Source organism: Ambystoma mexicanum, chromosome 1p, assembly GCF_040938575.1.
Source record: "Ambystoma mexicanum isolate Mex_15411 chromosome 1p, UKY_AmexF1_1, whole genome shotgun sequence".
NCBI lineage: Eukaryota > Metazoa > Chordata > Amphibia > Caudata > Ambystomatidae > Ambystoma > Ambystoma mexicanum.
The window spans coordinates 20,691,306-20,714,795 of record NC_090921.1 but is presented as its reverse complement, the minus strand read 5'-3'; the positions used below and the strand labels follow the sequence as shown (position 1 = coordinate 20,714,795).

Below are 23,490 nucleotides of genomic sequence, written 5' to 3'. Positions count from 1 at the left end.
GAGAAATAGTAGCAGAGATGGGATTTGCCAATTAAGTATGTACCTGAGCACACGTGTATCCAGAGTAGGTGTAGAAAAGTTCCGGATAGTTGACAGCAAGTTCTCTGCTTTGGTTCCGTTTGCAGAAGCGGTAACCTGGAATGAAGTACCGTCAGAGACAGAAGGGAGCCGGATCCAGTAACGTTCTGAGTCAAAAAACCAGACGAGCACAGACAGGAATAAAGGAGGAGACAAGCCAATCCAATAATCAGGCAAGGGTCAAAACCAGGAGTTCAGATGAGGAGTCGTGTGGGAAGACACGAAGAAGTAACGGACGTAACCGAGTGTAGCTTGTAACGCTAATTAGTAGCAACGAGCCCCTTGAAAGACGGTGGTTTTATAGTCGTAAGGGGGCGTGTCTTGCCGTACGTCTTCCACGTACAAGACGTGTCAGCTGACCCGGAGTCCGTCGTAGTTTGTACAGGCGCCATGGCAGCCTGTATCTGGTCCAAAGAGGAGCTTGTAAAGAAGTCGTATTCTGTAAGGAGGCCCGCGGGGAAACCTGAAGTGTAACATACATGAATTTAAATACCTATCTGGATTATCACAGGAAAAGGTTTTGCTGAGTTTCCACTTCAATTACAAATGTAACTTTCATTTGTTTGTTTTTGAACAGCACTTGCACTTCCTGGAGAGTCAGATGTTGGATGTTTTATTTGTAGTCTTGAAGATTTGAGAGGCTAGAACACCTGTGATTGATGTAATGACAATCACTCACCCTTGAACAAAGACTCTGCTGCCACTGACCATTTATAGTAATGTACCCCATTGACTGCAAGGTTGAGTAGATGTAAACTAGACCGTGCGTAGTCATCATTTTACAAACTTCTTATAATAAAGTGTAAATTAATTTATAAGTGTAAAAATGAAATGCCTCTGCATGATTATGCACACAGCACATGAACTCTGAAAAATACAATTATGCAATACTGGTTTTCTTTCACTGGAATAAAAGCATCATTTGTTTCAAAATATGAATTCCCAATTGTTAGTTTTCCATATTATTAATTATAAAATCCTAAAATGCTAGGAAAATTAATCTGCACGGTGCTTCTGTTTGCTCGATGAGCAGCAACACAGCAGAAACTGAGTGGAAAAAAGCCATTCCTTTTATCACAGTGTGCAGTTTCTTTTTTTTAAAGGCTTCTGAGAAATACATTCAGTTTCTGAGGCTTTTCTCTATGGCTTGCAATTATATCCATGTAGATAGAAATCAAAAGAGGCCTTCTGGTTTCTGTCAAGTAACCTGACCTTTGCACGGCCCTCTGCTCTAAACTTGTGCGTAAATGTACACAGGAAAATAATAAAAGATTTTCTTGCGTAAAAAAGCCTAGTACGCACCTTATCTGGAGGCCTGATCAGAATGCAGCACTTTATGTATACTTGCATACGGAGCAGGCATTATGAATTAGAGATGAGTAAAGTAGTTCTTTTTAGAGAAAAATATGTTTTTTAAAGCACTTTAATGTGATTAGCATGAGCATATGATCTTAAATAGCGAATGTTACTTTTTCGTGTACTTGTATGAGTAAAGTGTTATTTCTTTGAAATTAAATGAATTTTACTAGCTCTGCTTTTTCATATGCATTTCAGATTCTTGCTTCTTCACTTCCACGTGTTCTTCAATAGACAGGGATTCACCAAGGATCACACAGTGTGTCAGCTCTGTACTAGGTGCATTCATCTTTAGACTGTAAGTTAGCATAACATAATATCCTTATCCTCTGCTTCTCTCAACAGATAATGAAGCCATTTCCAAAATCAATAGTCAGCACATGCTTCCAAGGAGCCAGACTATGGAGAAAGTGCACCAGAGTACAGAGTATGTGAAAAACTTCACTAAGCCCTCGGATCTGATAACACAACTGAGGGTACACACTGGTGGAAAGCCCTATGAGTGCTCAGAATGTGGTAAGCTCTTCACAAGGTCTTCAAACCTGGCAGTACATCAGAGGATCCACACAGGAGAGAGACCGTACCCATGCACAGAGTGTCAGAAAAGCTTCAGAACCAGCTCAAACCTGAGAGCACATCGGATGAGTCATACGGGTGAGAAGCCCTGTAAGTGTAATGAGTGTGGCAAGAAGTTTATTGGGTTTTCATACCTGAGAACTCATCAAAGATCCCACACAGGGGAGAGACTGTTCCAGTGTACAGAATGTGAGAAAACCCTCACTAACAGTTCATCCTTAACCATGCATCAGATGATCCACACGGGTGAAAAGCCATACGAGTGCACAGAGTGCAGTAAGCCATTTAGGCACGCTTCAAACCTGATAGTACATCAGAGATCACATACAAGTGAGAGACTGAACCAGTGTACAGAGAGTGTGAAAAGCTTGTCTAATAGGTCACACCTGTGCACGCATCTCCTGAGCTCCCCCAAGGAGGCATACGAGTGCTCTGAGTGTGGTAAGCAGTTTAGACAGGCCATAAACCTGAAGCGGCATCAGAAGTCACACACACGGGAGAGACTGCATCACTGTACAGAGTGCGAGAAAAGCTTCACTATCCGTTCGTCTTTGAGAACTCATCAGATGATCCACACTGGCGAAAAACCATATGAGTGCACAGAGTGTGGTAAGCGCTTAAGACATGCTTCAAATTTGAAAGCACACCAGAGATCCCACACAGGGGAGCGGCCTTACCCGTGTACAGTGTGTGATAAAAGGTTCAGTGACAGGTCATCACTGGAAAATCATCAGAGGATCCACACTGGTGAAAAGCCATTCAAGTGCACTGAATGTGGTAAGCATTTTAGACAGGCTTCAAACCTGAAAGGACACCAGAGATCCCACACCGGGGAGAGGCCATATCACTGTACAGAGTGTGAGAAAAGGTTCAGTGACAGATCGTCATTGAGGAGGCATCAAAACATCCACACTGGGGAGAACCCATAGGGATCGGCTGATTGTGGGAAGAACTTCAGTTTCACCTCATGCCTGAGGAAACATCAGGGATCCCAGAGAGCATGTGACAGAGCTTTATGGACAACTCACACCTAAGAACACTTCAGAGTATCCATCTGCAGGGAAAGCACAGAGTGTAGGAAGATCTTTCATAACCGCACATCCCGAGATGGCATCAGAGGTTCCAGACTGCAGAGTTCCAGACTGCGGAGAAAGCTTGCTTTGTTAGCACATATACTAAAAGCTTGTGAGAGCTGTGAGGGGTCAGAAATGTGAGGCAGACAACTTTGTGAAGGGTTTTCAAAGCATGACATTTTATTAACCCAAAAGATGGGATAAACGTCTCACTATCCCTAATACGATGAGGATTTTCCTGCCTAAAATAAACTAAAGGAAACACTCTAACAAATGATATCTGTCCCTCACACTTATATATACTTCAAATCAATAAAGAAATTTATGCAGTTCACCAACAACAAATCTAGCCGTACATTTCACACCACAATAGCTGCTTCTTCTTATAACCTGGGTGAACGCCCCTTCCCCAGATTCAAGCAGACCTTTGGTTGGCTTTTCAAAAAGGATAAGGAAATCATGTGTCATAACAAAAAGGTCCACTTCAAGTTTCTTTTAATCCAACTTGAAAACACAGAGTTCCAACTTGGATTCCAAAGGTGATTCACAATCGTTTAACAAAGCGTTCCTCTTTACACTTGTAGTCAAGATCTTGAGACAGCTCCTTATAATCAACAAAAGATGTTTCAGTCTTCATTAGTTTCAAAACAAGTGTCTCTGTCAGGATATTTTGGCACCTCTTTTCGTTTCAGTACTAGTCCACCAAAACACTTCAGTGATTCTTCAAGCATTTCTTCTATGTTTTACCACACCACAGTACTTCAACATAATTCTCCTGGTTTACTCTCATGCCAGGTTTACCACTAATACCACTCTCTGTTCTGGTGTACTCCCTTGCCAGAAAAACAATTATTACAAAAGTTCTGGCATCTGGTATCCTCTTTTGCCAGTCAAGACAACTAATTCAGTTCTCTGTTCGGTTATACTCTCCTGCCCGCACTGAACCAATTGCCACACAGTTCTATGGTCTGGTATACTGCCTTGTCAGACCAAACTACTACTTTCAAGTACTTCTGTGGTATAGGTCAACTTCAAAGTATTAGCAATGTCCCCTGCTTCACACAATTAGGTTTATGAACTTCTGTAACATAATAAAGAATCACACTGATGCCATTCACTACACCGGTGTGTTTGCCCCACAGGCAATGTCTCCTCCTCCTGAACCACTTTAGTGAGAAGTGCAGTCCTCCTGCCACTCTTGTTCGAACTCTGTATTAGTAACCAAATGATGATAATAATTCTTTTTCTCCTTCACACTTCTTTGACCTTTTACAATGTATGTTTATACCATTTTAACATCCTCTACACAGGTAGCATTCTTTACAAAACATTTAAACGCTCAATGATCCATGTTTGGCTTAGGTTACACTGGTTGTTTATCAATTGCCTAAATATAATTTGATGTTGGCTTTGGCAATTCTGGTTTGTGTTCTCTTTTTGATGTGTTGTCCCTTCGTGTGCTGGACTTCTACTGCAACCAAACATATGACAGTCACAGCCTTCAATTTGGATGTTTAAGTTCTTATTATGCCAACTACTTCGATTTACATCAGCTTGGTATGCGTCACCATTTTTAACTTCCTTTATGTCAGTGCTGTATTCAAAATGGTGTATGCACACGGCCAGTGGGCAGGCACGGAGCGCTCCAGGGTCACAGTATAGCAGTGAACTCACCAAGTCTGGTGTTCGCATCCATCTGCCTCACTGCTGTGAAGGCATCATGAAGTAAGACACAGACAACATATTCAACATTATAAGTAAAAGCTTTATTTTATTTAAATGTCAGGATGGAGTAAGGCCTAACTTACCCTATGATAAGGTGGGATTTCCCTCCCTAAAGAAACTAAGGAAAGTCTGTGTCAATAAGTTCAAATCAAAAGTCTGTCTGTGTCCAAAACCTATACTTGCCCTCACAACTAAGTATGTACAATGTGTTGGGATGTCGGCATCAAAAGAAATAGTCTTCAATATTAAAGTTCTGATCTTCTTCCAGCTCTAGGCTTATACTCAGCTTCCCCTCCCCAAGTTCATAACAGTTCCAAAAGGTCTTGGGGTTCCCTTCCCCAAGAGTTCAACAGAGTTTACAAAGTTTCGGGGATCCCTTCCCCAAGAGGACAAATCTTTCAGCTTGCAAAAAGAACAATACCAATTTGGGTCTTCTAGTCCAATTCGAATAACAGTACCAAATCCAGGCGTCTCTCTATTTAAGTTCTCGGGATCCCCTTCCCAAGAGTTAAAATTTACATCTTTCAAAAAGGAAAGGAACAAATGCTAGGTAAAAGTTCACAAAGGTCTCAGCGTTCCCTTCCCTGAGAGTTCAATACAGTTCACAAAGTATCAGGGTTCCCTTGCCCAAGAATTCCACTCTTCCAACTTCCAAAACCAGAATCAGTTCACATCTTCTAGTTTTCAAAACAGTACCAGTTCAAATCCTTGGTCAATCAGGCTCTTCAATGGTTCACACCGGTTGCGCTCTTTCTGCATTTCACTTTAGCAACTGATGTAACATACAAGCTTCTTTACATTTGCTTTCCTTGGCTCTTTCCAAGTAGAGGTCACTCGGTCTGGGCACAGTTGTCGCACCACACGGTCCATCCATTACCGGTCACGCAAACAATAACCCTGTGCATTTTTTTATGCGTCTGTATTCTTCAGGCCTTTGTCAACACAGGTTTTCTCTCTTAACCCATAGTTCCTTGGGCTCCTGTGTCTTATACTCTTATACTTATTTCATATTCATCTTGGCAATCATAATGGCTTTGCCACAACTTGTGTCTCACACAAATTACTCTGTGGTGTTTGCCCCTTTGCACTACCTTGCTTCACTTGATTCTTAAATGTTCACCATTTGCTTTTGTGTTCTGCTGTATTCAAATATGCTGATCACATCTTTTAGATAATTCAGTATTCAATAATGATTGTTGCAACTTTCAAAAGTACTTCTAATACCTTGCAGCTTGTTCAGTATTCAAAAAATGAAAGTAGTTGGTTTGTCCACCGATAGCCCTTGCAATAGTTTTCAGTTCGTTCGGCATTCAGACATGCTGTTTTGCAGCCCCCCGGAACACCCCAGTACGAGTGTTCCCTTCTTTGCACTCACTGGTATGCAACCACACCTTCAGACTTCTTGCTTCGGATTCCCGGCTTCTATTCACTCTGCATTTTCCTTGTGGGAGCCACAGCGAGCAACGCTTGCATCTTCTGCAACGCGTAGCTCTGCTCTTCCACAACGGGAGCTACTGAGAGCACCTCTCGCTCTTGCACTGATCTGCGGTGCTCAGGATGCTTCGGTGTCCCACCGGGAGTTAGGATAGCAGGTTTTCCGACCCTCTCATGGCCAGTCCTGGCTCAGCGTCTCTCTTGCACTCCTGCTTAGCCTGGCTTTCCTGAAACTGGTTCCTCTCCAGCCCGCTCTGCTTCTGCGAGCTGAGTCCTTTTCTCCAGGCCGTCTCTCCCTCTGCTGGGTGGTCACCCTTCTTATGCACCTGGGACTTGTTAAATGTCTGCAGGTTTGAGTCCTTCACTTTGATTGCCTGACCATGAGGAAACTCTATTATCTGGACATGCCTGGCTATTACAATGGAACTCCTCCCTAGCCCTCTGCCTCGTTTCAGTACCAAAGTGGTGTGACTGAATGGAAGTATGCATAACTCCCAGTTGTTTCCTACTCGTTTTGGATCTGTGTTTATCCCGCTCAAATGAGGATGTGTCTTCCTAGTTGATTTCTTCCTCGTCCCAGTGTAACAGTGGCATTTCTGAGAACCACTTTGAAAGGAAGAAAAGGAGAAAGTTTGACAGTACCCTACAAAGGCTGTTGAGGACGTCCTCTCCCAAAGTTCCCTCCACCCAGGTGGTCCTCCCTGGCATATCCACTCCCAGGGTCGGGATCCAAAAGCGATGGCCTTTCCCTGGACACCTGAGAGGAGGATGATGGGGAGAAATAAGTGAGGACGCCCCCAGGTTCCTCACACTGCCTCCAGCTCTGTTGCTGTGTGGCTTCTGCACTGCCCGGCAACCTCTCTGGTACAGCTTCCCGCGGCTCTCACTTCCAGAGCTCTCAAAGCTCTCCCAGTGATCCAGTGTTTGCATGCCACCAGCGAACGATCCACAATGGGAAAAGCTGTGAAAAGATGCACTTTCCGCTGTGTGACCTCTGCAGATGAAATGTCGAGCACCTGTAACCCTTTCAGGACCAACATTAACTTCTCTTGCCACAGTGGTCCCGACATTCTGGCTCCTTCATGATTTCTTCCTCTGCTTCCTAGTGGAGAGTTGAAAACTCGTCCACCCACTGCTACTACTGTGCTTCTGCTGCAGCTGCCTCAGCTGCTGCTCCCTCCTCCATCTTGGTTCTCTGACCTGCACCTGCAGGGCCTTTATGCCTCTGAGCTACCCTCAGGTGTGGGCCATCAACCTTAATAGGCTGCACTTTGCAACCTTTTGCCTCGGCTGCCTTCTTCTTCATCCCAGTACTTTTGGAATTCTGGGACTTGAAGTCACAACATTAAAATCATTTCTTTCGATAATATGTTAATTACCAAGCCTTTTCCTCTCCATATATATCGTCTTTAGCGGAGTATCATTAGGATTAGAAGATATATTTGGTTTTACCGGGGAAAGAGTTATTTTAGAATGTAAATAGGCAGCCTTTAAATACTTCTGGACATTTTTTCCCTGGAACTCATAGGGTTTACTATTTCTGAGATTGTTAGAATTTTTAGAAGAGTTGTCTCACTCCTAATACATAATGGTTCTGATTGTCTTTATTCATACTCTGACAATTGACTTTAGGGAGTAACAACTCTCTTTGACAACTTGCCATTATATGTATTGGCATTAATGATATTCCCTTCCTTAAGGAAGACAAATACTGTGTCTCTTTCCACCCACCACGCCCTCCTGTTGCCCTGGGCCCTTCTCCTCCCAGGTGATGCTCCTGGGCACCGCCCCAGGGTCAGGATCAGGGTGCGTCGGCCTTTCCCTGGCCGCCTGAGACGAGACTCTAGAATTCATCACAATGCACAGAGTGTGATATGTACTGTACTCGGGCTTCACACTCAATGGAGAATGCTATCTATCTTTGAGCACTCAGCTTCGGCAGTGAACCCCAACATCGTAAATGTGAGGGAAGAATGAGCAAACGCAGCAACGTACGCTACCTACCCCTCGTATAAGAGGTGTTCAATTTTGGGTAAAAATGGGCTACCGCTTTTGAAGAACTAAGAGGTGGCCAGATCACAAAACAGTGTTTGATTATGAGAGCCCAAAGGAGGGAATCTGATGTGGCGTTAAACAGCATGAAATATCTAGTCTGTCGTGGACATCTGAAGAGGGCTCATCCCATTTATAGCAACAATTTTTCGCTGAATGTCATTCACTCGCCGGTGCAAAGACGCCTCACTGCGATGATGCGTCTGAATGTTCTGCCACTGAGGGTTCGGGTGACATGGATGTTCAATACAAAGCTCTGTACATGCGGAAGTGGGCAGACGAGGATCTAACGCATGTTTTATTTATATGCCGAAGGTTTCTAGCTCTTAGACGTGCATGGCTAAGGAGCCACTTCAGGGCTAATAATATTAGGCATGTGATTGATGCCATGCATTTTGTTCTGTCTTGTGTCAATGGCTGCTTTATTAACGACGTATTTATGTATATCACTGAGGTTTTTAAACGCATGGAAAGAAAATGTTAGGCTTTAAGAAATCGTGTATATGTTAACAGCTTAGTTTCTATATTATGAACTGTATGGTTTTTCCTTGAGGCCGAGGATGACTCTTTTGTATTGTGCCATATTCTGATTTAAATGGTGAAAACCGAATAAAGTATTTATCTAACTTACTAGTCTCTTCCATTTGAGCCCTCTGGATGTTTGTAACCTGGCCTTTTATACTTCCAGGTCAGACTCTTTCTAGCATTTCCGGTGCTATTCCTGTTATTGAGACGGGGCCTTCAGGCCGCAGGAATACTGTGTGTTTGCTCTGCACATCTTGCAGTACATGTAGACCAGAGTAAGGATGTTCCATTCCCATGAGCCCCTGCGCTCCTCTCTCTCTGACGCAGAGACTGCTCGTGCCACTGTGCATTGCTTCCGGCTGCCATGTTCCTTATCACTGTCACTCGTGTTTAATCTGCACGGCAACCCTTCTTCTCAGCATTACTCCTTTAATCTGGTGATGCTTTTGCACGGTTTTCCTCTTACTTCCTGTTGTGCACATGTCTTCAACTCTTCATCCCTGATCTTAAATAAAAATGTCATTCACATTTTTGCCAAATTGCTCCACAGATTTTTTTGTGCACTGCATCAAGTATCTTTGTGATAGACAGTTCACGTGGATGAAACAACGAGAGGTATTAAAGATTGTACAATTAATCACAAGTTGGGCATTCAATGAAAAAACGTGTAGTCGGCTATTGATGGATGTTTTACAGAAGCAGGGCCCTCAGTTGCACAATTCATTGTGTTCTGGTGGATCTAGAGACTATCTACCAATGTTCCATAGGGCCTGAATGAAACTGTGGAGAAGAGTATTCACTACATCTCCCAGCATGCACTGTACAAGTTAATGTAAGAAATTCTCGCTCAAGCTGGTGATAACCTTTTATAAACAAAAGGTCACAGCGATTCTGGCGTATGGAGCAGAAGCAATGATCAACCTGGATAGATCAATATGGACAAATTTGGAGGCGATTTACTGGCGGAAAGTACTAGGCCTTCCCCAAAATATGCCGATGTCCCGTATTCGCTTCGAGCAAGGCCTTCAATCGCTGGAATCGATAAGAGAATGGAAAACACTGGATTTATTCAGAAAACTGAATAGTGAAGTGAAGATACCTGCCTTGGAAATACTAAGAACATCAGATTTACAGGTGAACGATATAGCATTAAAAAAAATGGAAGGAAGAGTCAATGAGTATTTGTAATGAAAAGGGAATACCATTGGAGACACTAACACGAAGGCCACAAATGGCAAAAAAGAAACTGAGTCGACTCGACTGGATAACGACGCAAGAAAAGAAAGATCAATATAAATTGAACTTAAAGTGCAATGGAGAGTCACAAGCACTCAATCAACTACCCCACTATCTCAATTTATACCCAGATCGAAGAATCAGAGACATGTTTTTACGATTGAGATTAAACTTACTCCCTACAAGAGAAGTTTTGGGAAAATTGACTCAAAATAAAAATGAGAACAGTGACTTCAGATTTTGCCTAAAGTTGTGGAAAACAGAAACGCTATACCATGTAATAATGGAATGCGAGGCACTCAATCAAAAAAGACTGCTATATAGCGATTAGTACCAAAGTGCACCAATAGAAATGGAACCTGAGGAACGATGGAGCCAAATCCTCATGGGAAACAATAGAAAGATGGTTGCCACGATCATCCATTCCTAGGAAATTATTATCTCAGAAAACAGTACCAGCAGACAGGAGCATGAAAACTAAAGATTTTAAAAATGGACTAAACAATTTGAATAATTCACAAATGTAAGCTTTAAGACGTAAACCAAATGCAGTTTAATAAAAAAAATGTAAGACATTCAGTGGAATTGTATCTAAAATGCTTTGTTACTGTTTCATTCTCCTAATTTGTTACTTATTACATTTGTGAAATGTCTTTCAAGTGTTTGTTCTGATTGTTTGCATAATCATTCTGACATTTTTCTTGCTTCATTGAGTACGTACTACATCTCCCAGAGTACACCATGACACTATCAAAAAGTTTTTGTTTTTTTCCAGTCTGCTTATTTTTCATTTAGTGAGATACTTGTTAGATTTCTTTTGCGTATTTATTCGGATTGCTGATATACATTTGTTTTACTTTGTTGTCTCTTTCTTCTTCTGTCCGTGTTTCTCATCTGAGAATGTCCTGCATTTCTGTGAAACTCACGCGATTTCTGGTACTTGATCTCCCAGGAGCCATTTGGCAGCGAGTGAGGAGGGGAGAGAGATTCTCTTCACTGCTGTGAGACAACAGTCACTGAATCTGTGGTTTTGTTTCTTCATACTCTAGACGCTATAGAATGCCCTGTGAGTGAACATGTTAGTACAGAACCAGTAATAAGGATGTTAGAGGGCATCTGATCAAGGCCCACACACCAAAACAGTGTTCAGACTTTACACATCTGTATCCTGTGACATAATACCACAGCTGGCTTCCTTAGAATGCAACTTTAATAAATCATTAGTATTAAGTCCCTACATTTGGAACTGTGGTGTTTTACACTGTTAGACGCTGGGCCTCATCACGAGTTGGGCCGTAACCCCGGCGGTAATACCGCTGTGGCTATTAGCGTTACTCCCAAACCCCCTGGTGCTGTTAGCGCCGGATCACGGTTTTGGCAGAATGGTAAGTCCCCATTCCCCATTGGGCCCATTCGGGAATTCCTCATTCCCCATTGGGCCAATGGGGTATGTTTGGCGCTATTACCGGCCAAATCGCGGCAGATTTACCCCTAGCTCAGAGCTGGGGGTAAATCCGCCAAGCCCATGATTTGGCAGACCATTAAAAGCTGCGGTAATAGCGTTACCGCCGCAATTAAGGGTTGCCGCCAAACTCGTAATGTGGCCTTATATGTGGGAAGAGAAAAAGGTTATTTTTTTTCATTCACTGAAGTGTAAATGCTGTCCATCTGTGGAGTTTCCACAGATGTCCAGGGCGTGAGGTGGATGTTGGTCGGTGTGGTCTGATAGGATATATAGGCACGCTGCTGGATTTTGAAGGGCGTGAGGTGGATGTTGGTCGATGTGCTCTGCTAGGATATATAGGCACGCTGCTGGATTTTGAAGGGTGTGAGGTAGATGTTGGTCGTGTGTTCTGCTAGGATATAGAGACACGCTGCTGGATTTTGAAGGGCGTGAGGTGGATGTTGGTCGGTGTGGTCTGATAGGATATACAGGCATGCTGCTGGATTTTGAAGGGCGTGAGGTGGATGTTGGTCGGTGTGTTCTGCTAGGATATACAGACACGCTGCTGGATTTTGAAGGGCGTGAGGTGGATGTTGGTCGGTGTGGTCTGATAGGATATATAGGCACGCTGCTGGATTTTGAAGGGCGTGAGGTAGATGTTGGTCGGTGTGTTCTGCTAGGATATACAGACACGCTGCTGGATTTCGAAGGGCGTGAGGTGGATGTTGGTTGGTGTGTTCTGCTAGGATATATAGGCACGCTGCTGGATTTGGAAGGGCGTGAGGTGGATTTTGGTCAGTGTGTTTTGATAGGATATATAGGCACGCTGCTGGATTTTGAAGGGCGTGAGGTGGATGTTGGTCGATGTGCTCTGCTAGGATATATAGGCACGCTGCTGGATTTTGAAGGGCGTGAGGTGGATGTTGGTCGGTGTGGTCTGATAGGATATATAGGCACGCTGCTGGATTTTGAAGGGTGTGAGGTGGATGTTGGTCGGTGTGTTCTGCTAGGATATACAGACACGCTGCTGGATTTTGAAGGGCGTGAGGTGGATGTTGGTCGATGTGCTCTGCTAGGATATATAGGCACACTGCTGGATTTTTGAAGGGCGTGAGGTGGATGTTGGTCGGTGTGTACTGCTAGGATATACAGACGCTGCTGGATTTTGAAGGGCGTGAGGTCGATGTTGGTCGGTGTGCTCTGCTAGGATATATAGGCACGCTGCTGGATTTTAAAGGATGTGAATTGGATGTTGGTCGGTGTGTTCCGATATGATATATAGGCACGCTGCTGTATTTTGAAGGGCGTGAGGTGGATGTTGGTCGGTGTGTTTTGATAGGATATATAGGCACGCTGCTGTATTTTGAAGGGCGTGAGGTGGATTCTGGTCGGTGTTTTCTGCTAGGATATATAGGCACGCTGCTGGATTTCGAAGGGCGTGAGGTGGATGTTGGTCGGTGTGTTCTGCTAAAATGTATAGGCACGCTATTGGATTTTGAATGGCGTGTGGTGGATGTTGGTCGGTATGCTCTGCTAGGATATATAGGCACACTGCTGGATTTTGAAGGGCGTGAGGTAGATGTTGGTCGGTGTGTTCTGCTAGGATATATAGGCACGCTGCTGGATTTTGAAGGGCGTGAGGTGGATGTTGGTCGGTGTGTTCTGCTAAAATGTATAGGCACGCTACTGGATTTTGAAGGGCGTGTGGTGGATTTTGGTCAGTATGTTCTGCTAGGATATATATATAGGCACGCTGCTGGATTTTGAAGGGCGTGAGGTGGATTTTGGTCAGTGTGTTTTGATATGATATATAGGCACGCTGCTGGATTTTGAAGGGCGTGAGGTGGATGTTGGTCGGTGTGTTCTGCTAGGATATATAGGCACACTGCTGGATTTTGAAGGGCGTGAGGTGGATGTTGGTCGGTGTGTTCTGCTAGGATATATAGGCACGCTGCTGGATTTTGAAGGGCGTGAGGTGGATGTTGGTCGGTGTGTTCTGATAGGATATATAGGCACGCTGCTGGATTTTGAAGGGCGTGAGGTGGATGTTGGTTGGTGTGTTCTGATAGGATATATAGGCACGCTGCTGGATTTTGAAGGGCGTGAGGTGGATGTTGGTCGGTGTGTTCTGCTAGGATATATAGGCACGCTGCTGGATTTCGAAGGGCATGAGGTGGATGTTGGTTGGTGTGTTCTGCTAGGATATATAGGCACGCTGCTGGATTTTGAAGGGCGTGAGGTGGATGTTGGTCGGTGTGTTCTGCTAGGATATACAGACACGCTGCTGGATTTTGAAGGGTGTGAGGTGGATGTTGGTCGATGTGCTCTGCTAGGATATATAGGCACGCTGCTGTATTTTGAAGGGCGTGCGGTGGATGTTGGTCGGTGTGCTGTGCTAGGATATATAGGCATGCTGCTGTATTTTGAAGGGCATGAGGTGGATGTTGGTCGGTGTGGTCTGATAGGATATATAGGCACGCTGCTGGATTTTGAAGGGCGTGAGTTGGATGTTGGTCGGTGTGTTCTGATAGGATATATAGGCACGCTGCTGGATTTTGAAGGGCGTGAGGTGGATGTTGGTCAGTGTGTTCTGCTAGGATATACAGACGCTGCTGGATTTTGAAGGGCGTGAGGTGGATGTTGGTCGGTGTGCTCTGCTAGGATATATAGGCACGCTGCTGGATTTTAAAGGGCGTGAGGTGGATGTTGGTCGGTGTGTTCCGATATGATATATAGGCACGATGCTGTATTTTGAAGGGCGTGACGTGGATGTTGGTAGGTGTGTTCTGATAGGATATATAGGCACGCTGCTGGATTTTGAAGGGCGTGAGGTGGATGTTGGTCGGTGTGTTCTGATAGGATATATAGGCACGCTGCTGGATTTTGAAGGGCGTGAGGTGGATGTTGGTCGGTGTGTTCTGATAGGATATATAGGCACGCTGCTGGATTTTGAAGGGCGTGAGGTGGATGTTGGTCGGTGTGCTCTGCTAGGATATATAGGCACGATGCTGGATTTTGAAGGGCGTGAGGTGGATTTCGGTTGGTGTGCTCTGCTAGGATATATAGACACGTTGCTGGATTTTGAAGGGCGTGAGGTGGATGTTGGTCGGTGTGTTCTGCTAGGATATATAGGCATGCTGCTGGATTTTGAAGGGTGTGAGGTGGATGTTGGTCGGTGTGTTCTGCTAGGATATATAGGCACACTGCCGGATTTTGAAGGGCGTGAGGTGGATGTTGGTCGGTGTGTTCTGATAGGATATATAGGCATGCTGCTGGATTTTGAAGGGCGTGAGGTGGATGTTGGTCCGTGTGTTCTGCTAGGATATATAGGCACGCTGCTGGATTTCGCATGGCGTGAGGTGGATGTTGTTCGGCGTGTTCTGCTAGGATATATAGGCACGCTGCTGGATTTTGAAGGGCGTGAGGTGGATGTTGGTTGGTGTGTTCTGATAGGATATATAGGCACGCTGCTGGATTTTGAAGGGCGTGAGGTGGATGTTGTTGGTGTGTTCTGATAGGATATATAGGCACGCTGCTGGATTTTGAAGGGCGTGAGGTGGATGTTGGTTGGTGTGTTCTGCTAGGATATATAGGCACGCTGCTGGGTTTTGAAGGGCGTGAGGTGGATATTGGTCGGTGTGCTCTGCTAGGATATATAGTCACGCTGCTGGATTTTGGAGGGCGTGAGGTGGATGTTGGTCGTGTTTGCTGATGGATATATAGGTACGCTGCTGGATTTTGAAGGGCATGAGGTGGATTCTGGTCGGTGTTTTCTGCTAGGATATATAGGCACGCTGCTGGATTTTGAAGGGCGTGAGTTGGATGTTGGTCGGTGTGCTCTGCTAGGATATATAGGCACACTGCTGGATTTTGAAGGGCATGAGGTGGATGTTGGTCAGTGTGTTCTGCTAAAATGTATAGGCACGCTATTGGATTTTGAATGGCGTGTGGTGGATGTTGGTCGGTTTGCTCTGCTAGGATATATAGGCACACTGCTGGATTTTGAAGGGTGTGAGGTAGATGTTGGTCGGTGTGTTCTGCTAGGATATATAGGCACGCTGCTGGATTTTGAAGGGCGTGAGGTGGATGTTGGTCGGTGTGTTCTGCTAAAATGTATAGGCACGCTACTGGATTTTGAAGGGCGTGTGGTGGATTTTGGTCAGTATGTTCTGCTAGGATATATATATAGGCACGCTGCTGGATTTTGAAGGGCGTGAGGTGGATTTTGGTCAGTGTGTTTTGATAGGATATATAGGCACGCTGCTGGATTTTGAAGGGCGTGAGGTGGATGTTGGTCGATGTGCTCTGCTAGAATATATAGGCACACTGCCGGATTTTGAAGGGCATGTGGTGGATGTTGGTCGGTGTGCTCTGCTAGGATATATAGGCACACTGCTGGATTTTGAAGGGCATGAGGTGGATTCTGGTCGGTGTTTTCTGCTAGGATATATAGGCACGCTGCTGGATTTTGAAGGGCGTGAGGTGGATGTTGGTCGGTGTGTTCTGCTAAAATGTATAGGCACGCTATTGGATTTTGAATGGCGTGTGGTGGATGTTGGTCGGTATGCTCTGCTAGGATATATAGGCACACTGCTGGATTTTGAAGGGCGTGAGGTAGATGTTGGTCGGTGTGTTCTGCTAGGATATATAGGCACGCTGCTGGATTTTGAAGGGCGTGAGGTGGATGTTGGTCGGTGTGTTCTGCTAAAATGTATAGGCACGCTACTGGATTTTGAAGGGCGTGTGGTGGATTTTGGTCAGTATGTTCTGCTAGGATATATATATAGGCACGCTGCTGGATTTTGAAGGGCGTGAGGTGGATTTTGGTCAGTGTGTTTTGATATGATATATAGGCACGCTGCTGGATTTTGAAGGGCGTGAGGTGGATGTTGGTCAGTGTGTTCTGCTAAAATGTATAGGCACGCTATTGCATTTTTAATGGCGTGTGGTGGATGTTGGTCGGTATGCTCTGCTAGGATATATAGGCACACTGCTGGATTTTGAAGGGCGTGAGGTAGATGTTGGTCGGTGTGTTCTGCTAGGATATATAGGCACGCTGCTGGATTTTGAAGGGCGTGAGGTGGATGTTGGTCGGTGTGTTCTGCTAAAATGTATAGGCACGCTACTGGATTTTGAAGGGCGTGTGGTGGATTTTGGTCAGTATGTTCTGCTAGGATATATATATAGGCACGCTGCTGGATTTTGAAGGGCGTGAGGTGGATTTTGGTCAGTGTGTTTTGATAGGATATATAGGCACGCTGCTGGATTTTGAAGGGCGTGAGGTGGATGTTGGTCGATGTGCTCTGCTAGAATATATAGGCACACTGCCGGATTTTGAAGGGCATGTGGTGGATGTTGGTCGGTGTGCTCTGCTAGGATATATAGGCACACTGCTGGATTTTGAAGGGCGTGAGGTGGATGTTGGTCAGTGTGTTTTGATAGGATATATAGGCACGCTGCTGGATTTTGAAGGGCGTGAGGTGGATGTTGGTTGATGTGCTCTGCTAGGATATATAGGCACGCTGCTGGATTTTGAAGGGTGTGAGGTGGATGTTGGTCGATGTGCTCTGCTAGGATATATAGGCACGCTGCTGGATTTTGAAGGGCGTGAGGTGGATGTTGGTCCGTGTGTTCTGCTAGGATATATAGGCACGCTGCTGGATTTCGCATGGCGTGAGGTGGATGTTGTTCGGCGTGTTCTGCTAGGATATATAGGCACGCTGCTGGATTTTGAAGGGCGTGAGGTGGATGTTGGTTGGTGTGTTCTGATAGGATATATAGGCACGCTGCTGGATTTTGAAGGGCGTGAGGTGGATGTTGTTGGTGTGTTCTGATAGGATATATAGGCACGCTGCTGGATTTTGAAGGGCGTGAGGTGGATGTTGGTTGGTGTGTTCTGCTAGGATATATAGGCACGCTGCTGGATTTTGAAGGGCGTGAGGTGGATATTGGTCGGTGTGCTCTGCTAGGATATATAGTCACGCTGCTGGATTTTGGAGGGCGTGAGGTGGATGTTGGTCGTGTTTGCTGATGGATATATAGGTACGCTGCTGGATTTTGAAGGGCATGAGGTGGATTCTGGTCGGTGTTTTCTGCTAGGATATATAGGCACGCTGCTGGATTTTGAAGGGCGTGAGTTGGATGTTGGTCGGTGTGCTCTGCTAGGATATATAGGCACACTGCTGGATTTTGAAGGGCATGAGGTGGATGTTGGTCAGTGTGTTCTGCTAAAATGTATAGGCACGCTATTGGATTTTGAATGGCGTGTGGTGGATGTTGGTCGGTTTGCTCTGCTAGGATATATAGGCACACTGCTGGATTTTGAAGGGTGTGAGGTAGATGTTGGTCGGTGTGTTCTGCTAGGATATATAGGCACGCTGCTGGATTTTGAAGGGCGTGAGGTGGATGTTGGTCGGTGTGTTCTGCTAAAATGTATAGGCACGCTACTGGATTTTGAAGGGCGTGTGGTGGATTTTGGTCAGTATGTTCTGCTAGGATATATATATAGGCACGCTGCTGGATTTTGAAGGGCGTGAGGTGGATTTTGGTCAGTGTGTTTTGATAGGATATATAGGCACGCTGCTGGATTTTGAAGGGCGTGAGGTGGATGTTGGTCGATGTGCTCTGCTAGAATATATAGGCACACTGCCGGATTTTGAAGGGCATGTGGTGGATGTTGGTCGGTGTGCTCTGCTAGGATATATAGGCACACTGCTGGATTTTGAAGGGCATGAGGTGGATTCTGGTTGGTGTTTTCTGCTAGGATATATAGGCACGCTGCTGGATTTTGAAGGGCGTGAGGTGGATGTTGGTCGGTGTGTTCTGCTAAAATGTATAGGCACGCTATTGGATTTTGAATGGCGTGTGGTGGATGTTGGTCGGTATGCTCTGCTAGGATATATAGGCACACTGCTGGATTTTGAAGGGCGTGAGGTAGATGTTGGTCGGTGTGTTCTGCTAGGATATATAGGCACGCTGCTGGATTTTGAAGGGCGTGAGGTGGATGTTGGTCGGTGTGTTCTGCTAAAATGTATAGGCACGCTACTGGATTTTGAAGGGCGTGTGGTGGATTTTGGTCAGTATGTTCTGCTAGGATATATATATAGGCACGCTGCTGGATTTTGAAGGGCGTGAGGTGGATTTTGGTCAGTGTGTTTTGATAGGATATATAGGCACGCTGCTGGATTTTGAAGGGCGTGAGGTGGATGTTGGTCGATGTGCTCTGCTAGAATATATAGGCACACTGCCGGATTTTGAAGGGCATGTGGTGGTTGTTGGTCGGTGTGCTCTGCTAGGATATATAGGCACACTGCTGGATTTTGAAGGGCGTGAGGTGGATGTTGGTCGGTGTGTTCTGCTAGGATATATAGGCACGCTGCTGGATTTCGAAGGGCGTGAAGTGGATGTTGGTCGGTGTGTTCTGCTAGGATATATAGGCACGCTGCTGGATTTTGAAGGGCGTGAGGTGGATTTTGGTCAGTGTGTTTTGATAGGATATATAGGCACGCTGCTGGATTTTGAAGGGCGTGAGGTGGATGTTGGTCGATGTGCTCTGCTAGGATATATAGGCACGCTGCTGGATTTTGAAGGGCGTGAGGTGGATGTTGGTCGGTGTGGTCTGATAGGATATATAGGCACGCTGCTGGATTTTGAAGGGTGTGAGGTGGATGTTGGTCGGTGTGTTCTGCTAGGATATACAGACACGCTGCTGGATTTTGAAGGGCGTGAGGTGGATGTTGGTCGATGTGCTCTGCTAGGATATATAGGCACGCTGCTGGATTTTTGAAAGGCGTGAGGTGGATGTTGGTCGGTGTGTTCTGCTAGGATATACAGACGCTGCTGGATTTTGAAGGGCGTGAGGTGGATGTTGGTCGGTGTGCTCTGCTAGGATATATAGGCACGCTGCTGGATTTTAAAGGATGTGAGGTGGATGTTGGTCGGTGTGTTCCGATATGATATATAGGCACGCTGCTGTATTTTGAAGGGCGTGAGGTGGATGTTGGTTGGTGTGTTCTGATAGGATATATAGGCACGCTGCTGGATTTTGAAGGGTGTGAGGTGGATGTTGGTCGGTGTGCTCTGCTAGGATATATAGGCACGATGCTGGATTTTGAAGGGCGTGAGGTGGATTTCGGTTGGTGTGCTCTGCTAGGATATATAGACACGTTGCTGGATTTTGAAGGGTGTGAGGTGGATGTTGGTCGGTGTGTTCTGCTAGGATATATAGGCACGCTGCTGGATTTTGAAGGGCGTGAGGTGGATGTTGGTCGGTGTGTTCTGCTAGGATATATAGGCACGCTGTTGGATTTTGAAGGGCGTGAGGTGGATGTTGGTCGGTGTGTTCTGCTAGGATATATAGGCACGCTGCTGGATTTTGAAGGGCGTGAGGTGGATGTTGGTCGGTGTGTTCTGATAGGATATATAGGCATGCTGCTGGATTTTGAAGGGCGTGAGGTGGATGTTGCTCGGTGTGCTCTGCTAGGATATATAGGCACACTGCTGGATTTCGAAGGGCGTGAGGTGGATGTTGGTCGGTGTGTTCTGCTAGGATACATAGGCATGCAGCTGGATTTTGAAGGGCTGAGGTGGATTTTGGTTGGTGTGTTCTGCTAGAATATATAGGCACGCTGCTGGATTTTGGAGGGCGTGAGGTGGATGTTGGTCGTGTGTGCTGCTAGGATATATAGGCACGCTGCTGGATTTTGAAGGGCATGAGGTGGATTTTGGTTGGTGTGTTCTGCTAGGATATATAGGCACGTTGCTGGATTTTGAACGGCGTGAGGTGGATGTTGGTCGGTGTGCTCTGCTAGGATATATAGGCACACTGCTGGATTTTGAAGGGCGTGAGGTGGATGTTGGTCAGTGTGTTCTGCTAAAATGTATAGGCACGCTATTGGATTTTGAATGGCGTGTGGTGGATGTTGGTCGGTATGCTCTGCTAGGATATATAGGCACACTGCTGGATTTTGAAGGGCGTGAGGTAGATGTTGGTCGGTGTGTTCTGCTAGGATGTATAGGCACGCTGCTGGATTTTGAAGGGCGTGAGGTGGATGTTGGTCGGTGTGTTCTGCTAAAATGTATAGGCACGCTACTGGATTTTGAAGGGCGTGAGGTGGATGTTGGTCGGTGTGTTCTGCTAAAATGTATAGGCACGCTGCTGGATTTTGAAGGGCGTGAGGTGGATGTTGGTCGATGTGCTCTGCTAGAATATATAGGCACACTGCTGGATTTTGAAGGGCGTGAGGTGGATGTTGGTCGGTGTGTTCTGCTAGGATATAGGCATGCAGCTGGATTTTGAAGGGCGTGAGGTGGATGTTTGTCGGTGTGCTCTGCTAGGATATATAGGCACGCTGCTGGATTTTGAACAGCGTGAGGTGGATGTTGGTCAGTGTGCTCTGCTAGGATATATAGGCACGCTGCTGGATTTTGAAGGGCGTGAGGTGGATGTTGGTCGGTGTGTTCTGCTAGGATATATAGGCACGCTGCTGGATTTTGAAGGGCGTGAGGTGGATGTTTGTCGGTGTGCTCTGCTAGGATATATAGGCACGCTGCTGGATTTTGAAGGGCGTGAGGTGGATGTTGGTCGGTGTGTTCTGCTAGGATATATAGGCATGCAGCTGGATTTTGAAGGGCGTGAGGTGGATGTTGGTCGGTGTGTTCTGCTAAAATGTATAGGCACGCTGCTGGATTTTGAAGGGCGTGAGGTGGATGTCGGTCGATGTGCTCTGCTAGAATATATAGGCACACTGCTGGATTTTGAAGGGCGTGAGGTGGATGTTGGTCGGTGTGTTCTGCTAGGATATATAGGCATGCAGCTGGATTTTGAAGGGCGTGAGGTGGATGTTTGTCGGTGTGTTCTGCTAGGATATATAGGCACGCTGCTGGATTTTGTACAGCGTGAGGTGGATGTTGGTCAGTGTGCTCTGCTAGGATATATAGGCACGCTGCTGGATTTTGAAGGGCGTGAGGTGGATGTTGGTCGGTGTGTTCTGCTAGGATATATAGGCACGCTGCTGGATTTTGAAGGGCGTGAGGTGGATGTTTGTCGGTGTGCTCTGATAGGATATATAGGCACGCTGCTGGATTTTGAAGGGCGTGAGGTGGATGTTGGTCGGTGTGTTCTGCTAAAATGTATAGGCACGCTGCTGGATTTTGAAGGGTGTGAGGTGGATGTTGGTCGATGTGCTCTGCTAGAATATATAGGCACACTGCTGGATTTTGAAGGGCGTGAGGTGGATGTTGGTCGGTGTGTTCTGCTAGGATATATAGGCATGCAGCTGGATTTTGAAGGGCGTGAGGTGGATGTTTGTCGGTGTGTTCTGCTAGGATATATAGGCACGCTGCTGGATTTTGAACAGCGTGAGGTGGATGTTGGTCAGTGTGCTCTGCTAGGATATATAGGCACGCTGCTGGATTTTGAAGGGCGTGAGGTGGATGTTGGTCGGTGTGTTCTGCTAGGATATATAGGCACGCTGCTGGATTTTGAAGGGCGTGAGGTGGATGTTTGTCGGTGTGCTCTGATAGGATATATAGGCACGCTGCTGGATTTTGAAGGGTGTGAGGTGGATGTTGGTCGGTGTGTTCTGCTAGGATATATAGGCACGCTGCTGGATTTTGAAGGGCGTGAGGTGGATGTTGGTCGGTGTGTTCTGATAGGATATATAGGCACGCTGCTGGATTTTGAAGGGCGTGAGGTGGATTTTGGTCAGTGTGTTTTGATAGGATATATAGGCACGCTGCTGGATTTTGAAGGGCGTGAGGTGGATGTTGGTCGATGTGCTCTGCTAGGATATATAGGCACGCTGCTGGATTTTGAACAGCGTGAGGTGGATGTTGGTCGGTGTGTTCTGATAGGATATATAGGCACGCTGCTGGATTTTGAAGGGCGTGAGGTGGATGTTGGTCGGTGTGTTCTGCTAGGATATATAGGCACGCTGCTGGATTTTGAAGGGCGTGAGGTGGATGTTGGTCGGTGTGTTCTGATAGGATATATAGGCACGCTGCTGGATTTTGAAGGGCGTGAGGTGGATTTTGGTCAGTGTGTTTTGATAGGATATATAGGCACGCTGCTGGATTTTGAAGGGCGTGAGGTGGATGTTGGTCGATGTGCTCTGCTAGGATATATAGGCACGCTGCTGGATTTTGAACAGCGTGAGGTGGATGTTGGTCGGTGTGTTCTGATAGGATATATAGGCACGCTGCTGGATTTTGAAGGGCGTGAGGTGGATGTTGGTCGGTGTGTTCTGCTAGGATATATAGGCACGCTGCTGGATTTTGAAGGGCGTGAGGTGGATGTTGGTCGATGTGCTCTGCTAGGATATATAGGCACGCTGCTGGATTTTGAACAGCGTGAGGTGGATGTTGGTCGGTGTGTTCTGATAGGATATATAGGCACGCTGCTGGATTTTGAAGGGCGTGAGGTGGATGTTGGTCGGTGTGTTCTGCTAGGATATATAGGCACGCTGCTGGATTTTGAAGGGCGTGAGGTGGATGTTGGTCGGTGTGTTCTGCTAGAATATATAGGCACGCTGCTGGATTTTGAACAGCGTGAGGTGGATGTTGGTCGGTGTGTTCTGATAGGATATATAGGCACGCTGCTGGATTTTGAACAGCGTGAGGTGGATGTTGGTCGGTGTGTTCTGATAGGATATATATATAGGCACGCTGCTGGATTTTGAAGGGCGTGAGGTGGATGTTGGTCGATGTGCTCTGCTAGGATATATAGGCACGCTGCTGGATTTTGAACAGCGTGAGGTGGATGTTGGTCGGTGTGTTCTGATAGGATATATAGGCACGCTGCTGGATTTTGAAGGGCGTGAGGTGGATGTTGGTCGGTGTGTTCTGCTAGGATATATAGGCACGCTGCTGGATTTTGAAGGGCGTGAGCTGGATGTTGGTCGGTGTGTTCTGCTAGAATATATAGGCACGCTGCTGGATTTTGAACAGCGTGAGGTGGATGTTGGTCGGTGTGTTCTGATAGGATATATAGGC

The 23,490-nt window shown here is 46.0% G+C and overlaps 1 protein-coding gene and 1 long non-coding RNA gene across 2 annotated transcripts in view; one reads left to right on the top strand and one right to left on the bottom strand.

Moving 5' to 3' along the window:
• The window catches only part of LOC138564154 (zinc finger protein ZFP2-like), a 189,526-nt gene extending 178,892 nt beyond the window's left edge, over window positions 1–10,634 (top strand). Inside the window, exon 3 of the mRNA XM_069642889.1 lies at window positions 1,780–10,634. Within this exon, the coding sequence (XP_069498990.1) occupies window positions 1,780–2,939 (1,160 nt within the window). The 3' untranslated portion in view covers window positions 2,940–10,634. The remainder of the gene's footprint in view (window positions 1–1,779) is intronic.
• LOC138564170 (uncharacterized) overlaps window positions 1–23,490 on the bottom strand; it is a 50,248-nt gene that overhangs the window by 7,040 nt on the left and 19,718 nt on the right. The gene's annotated exons all lie outside the window — the stretch shown is intronic.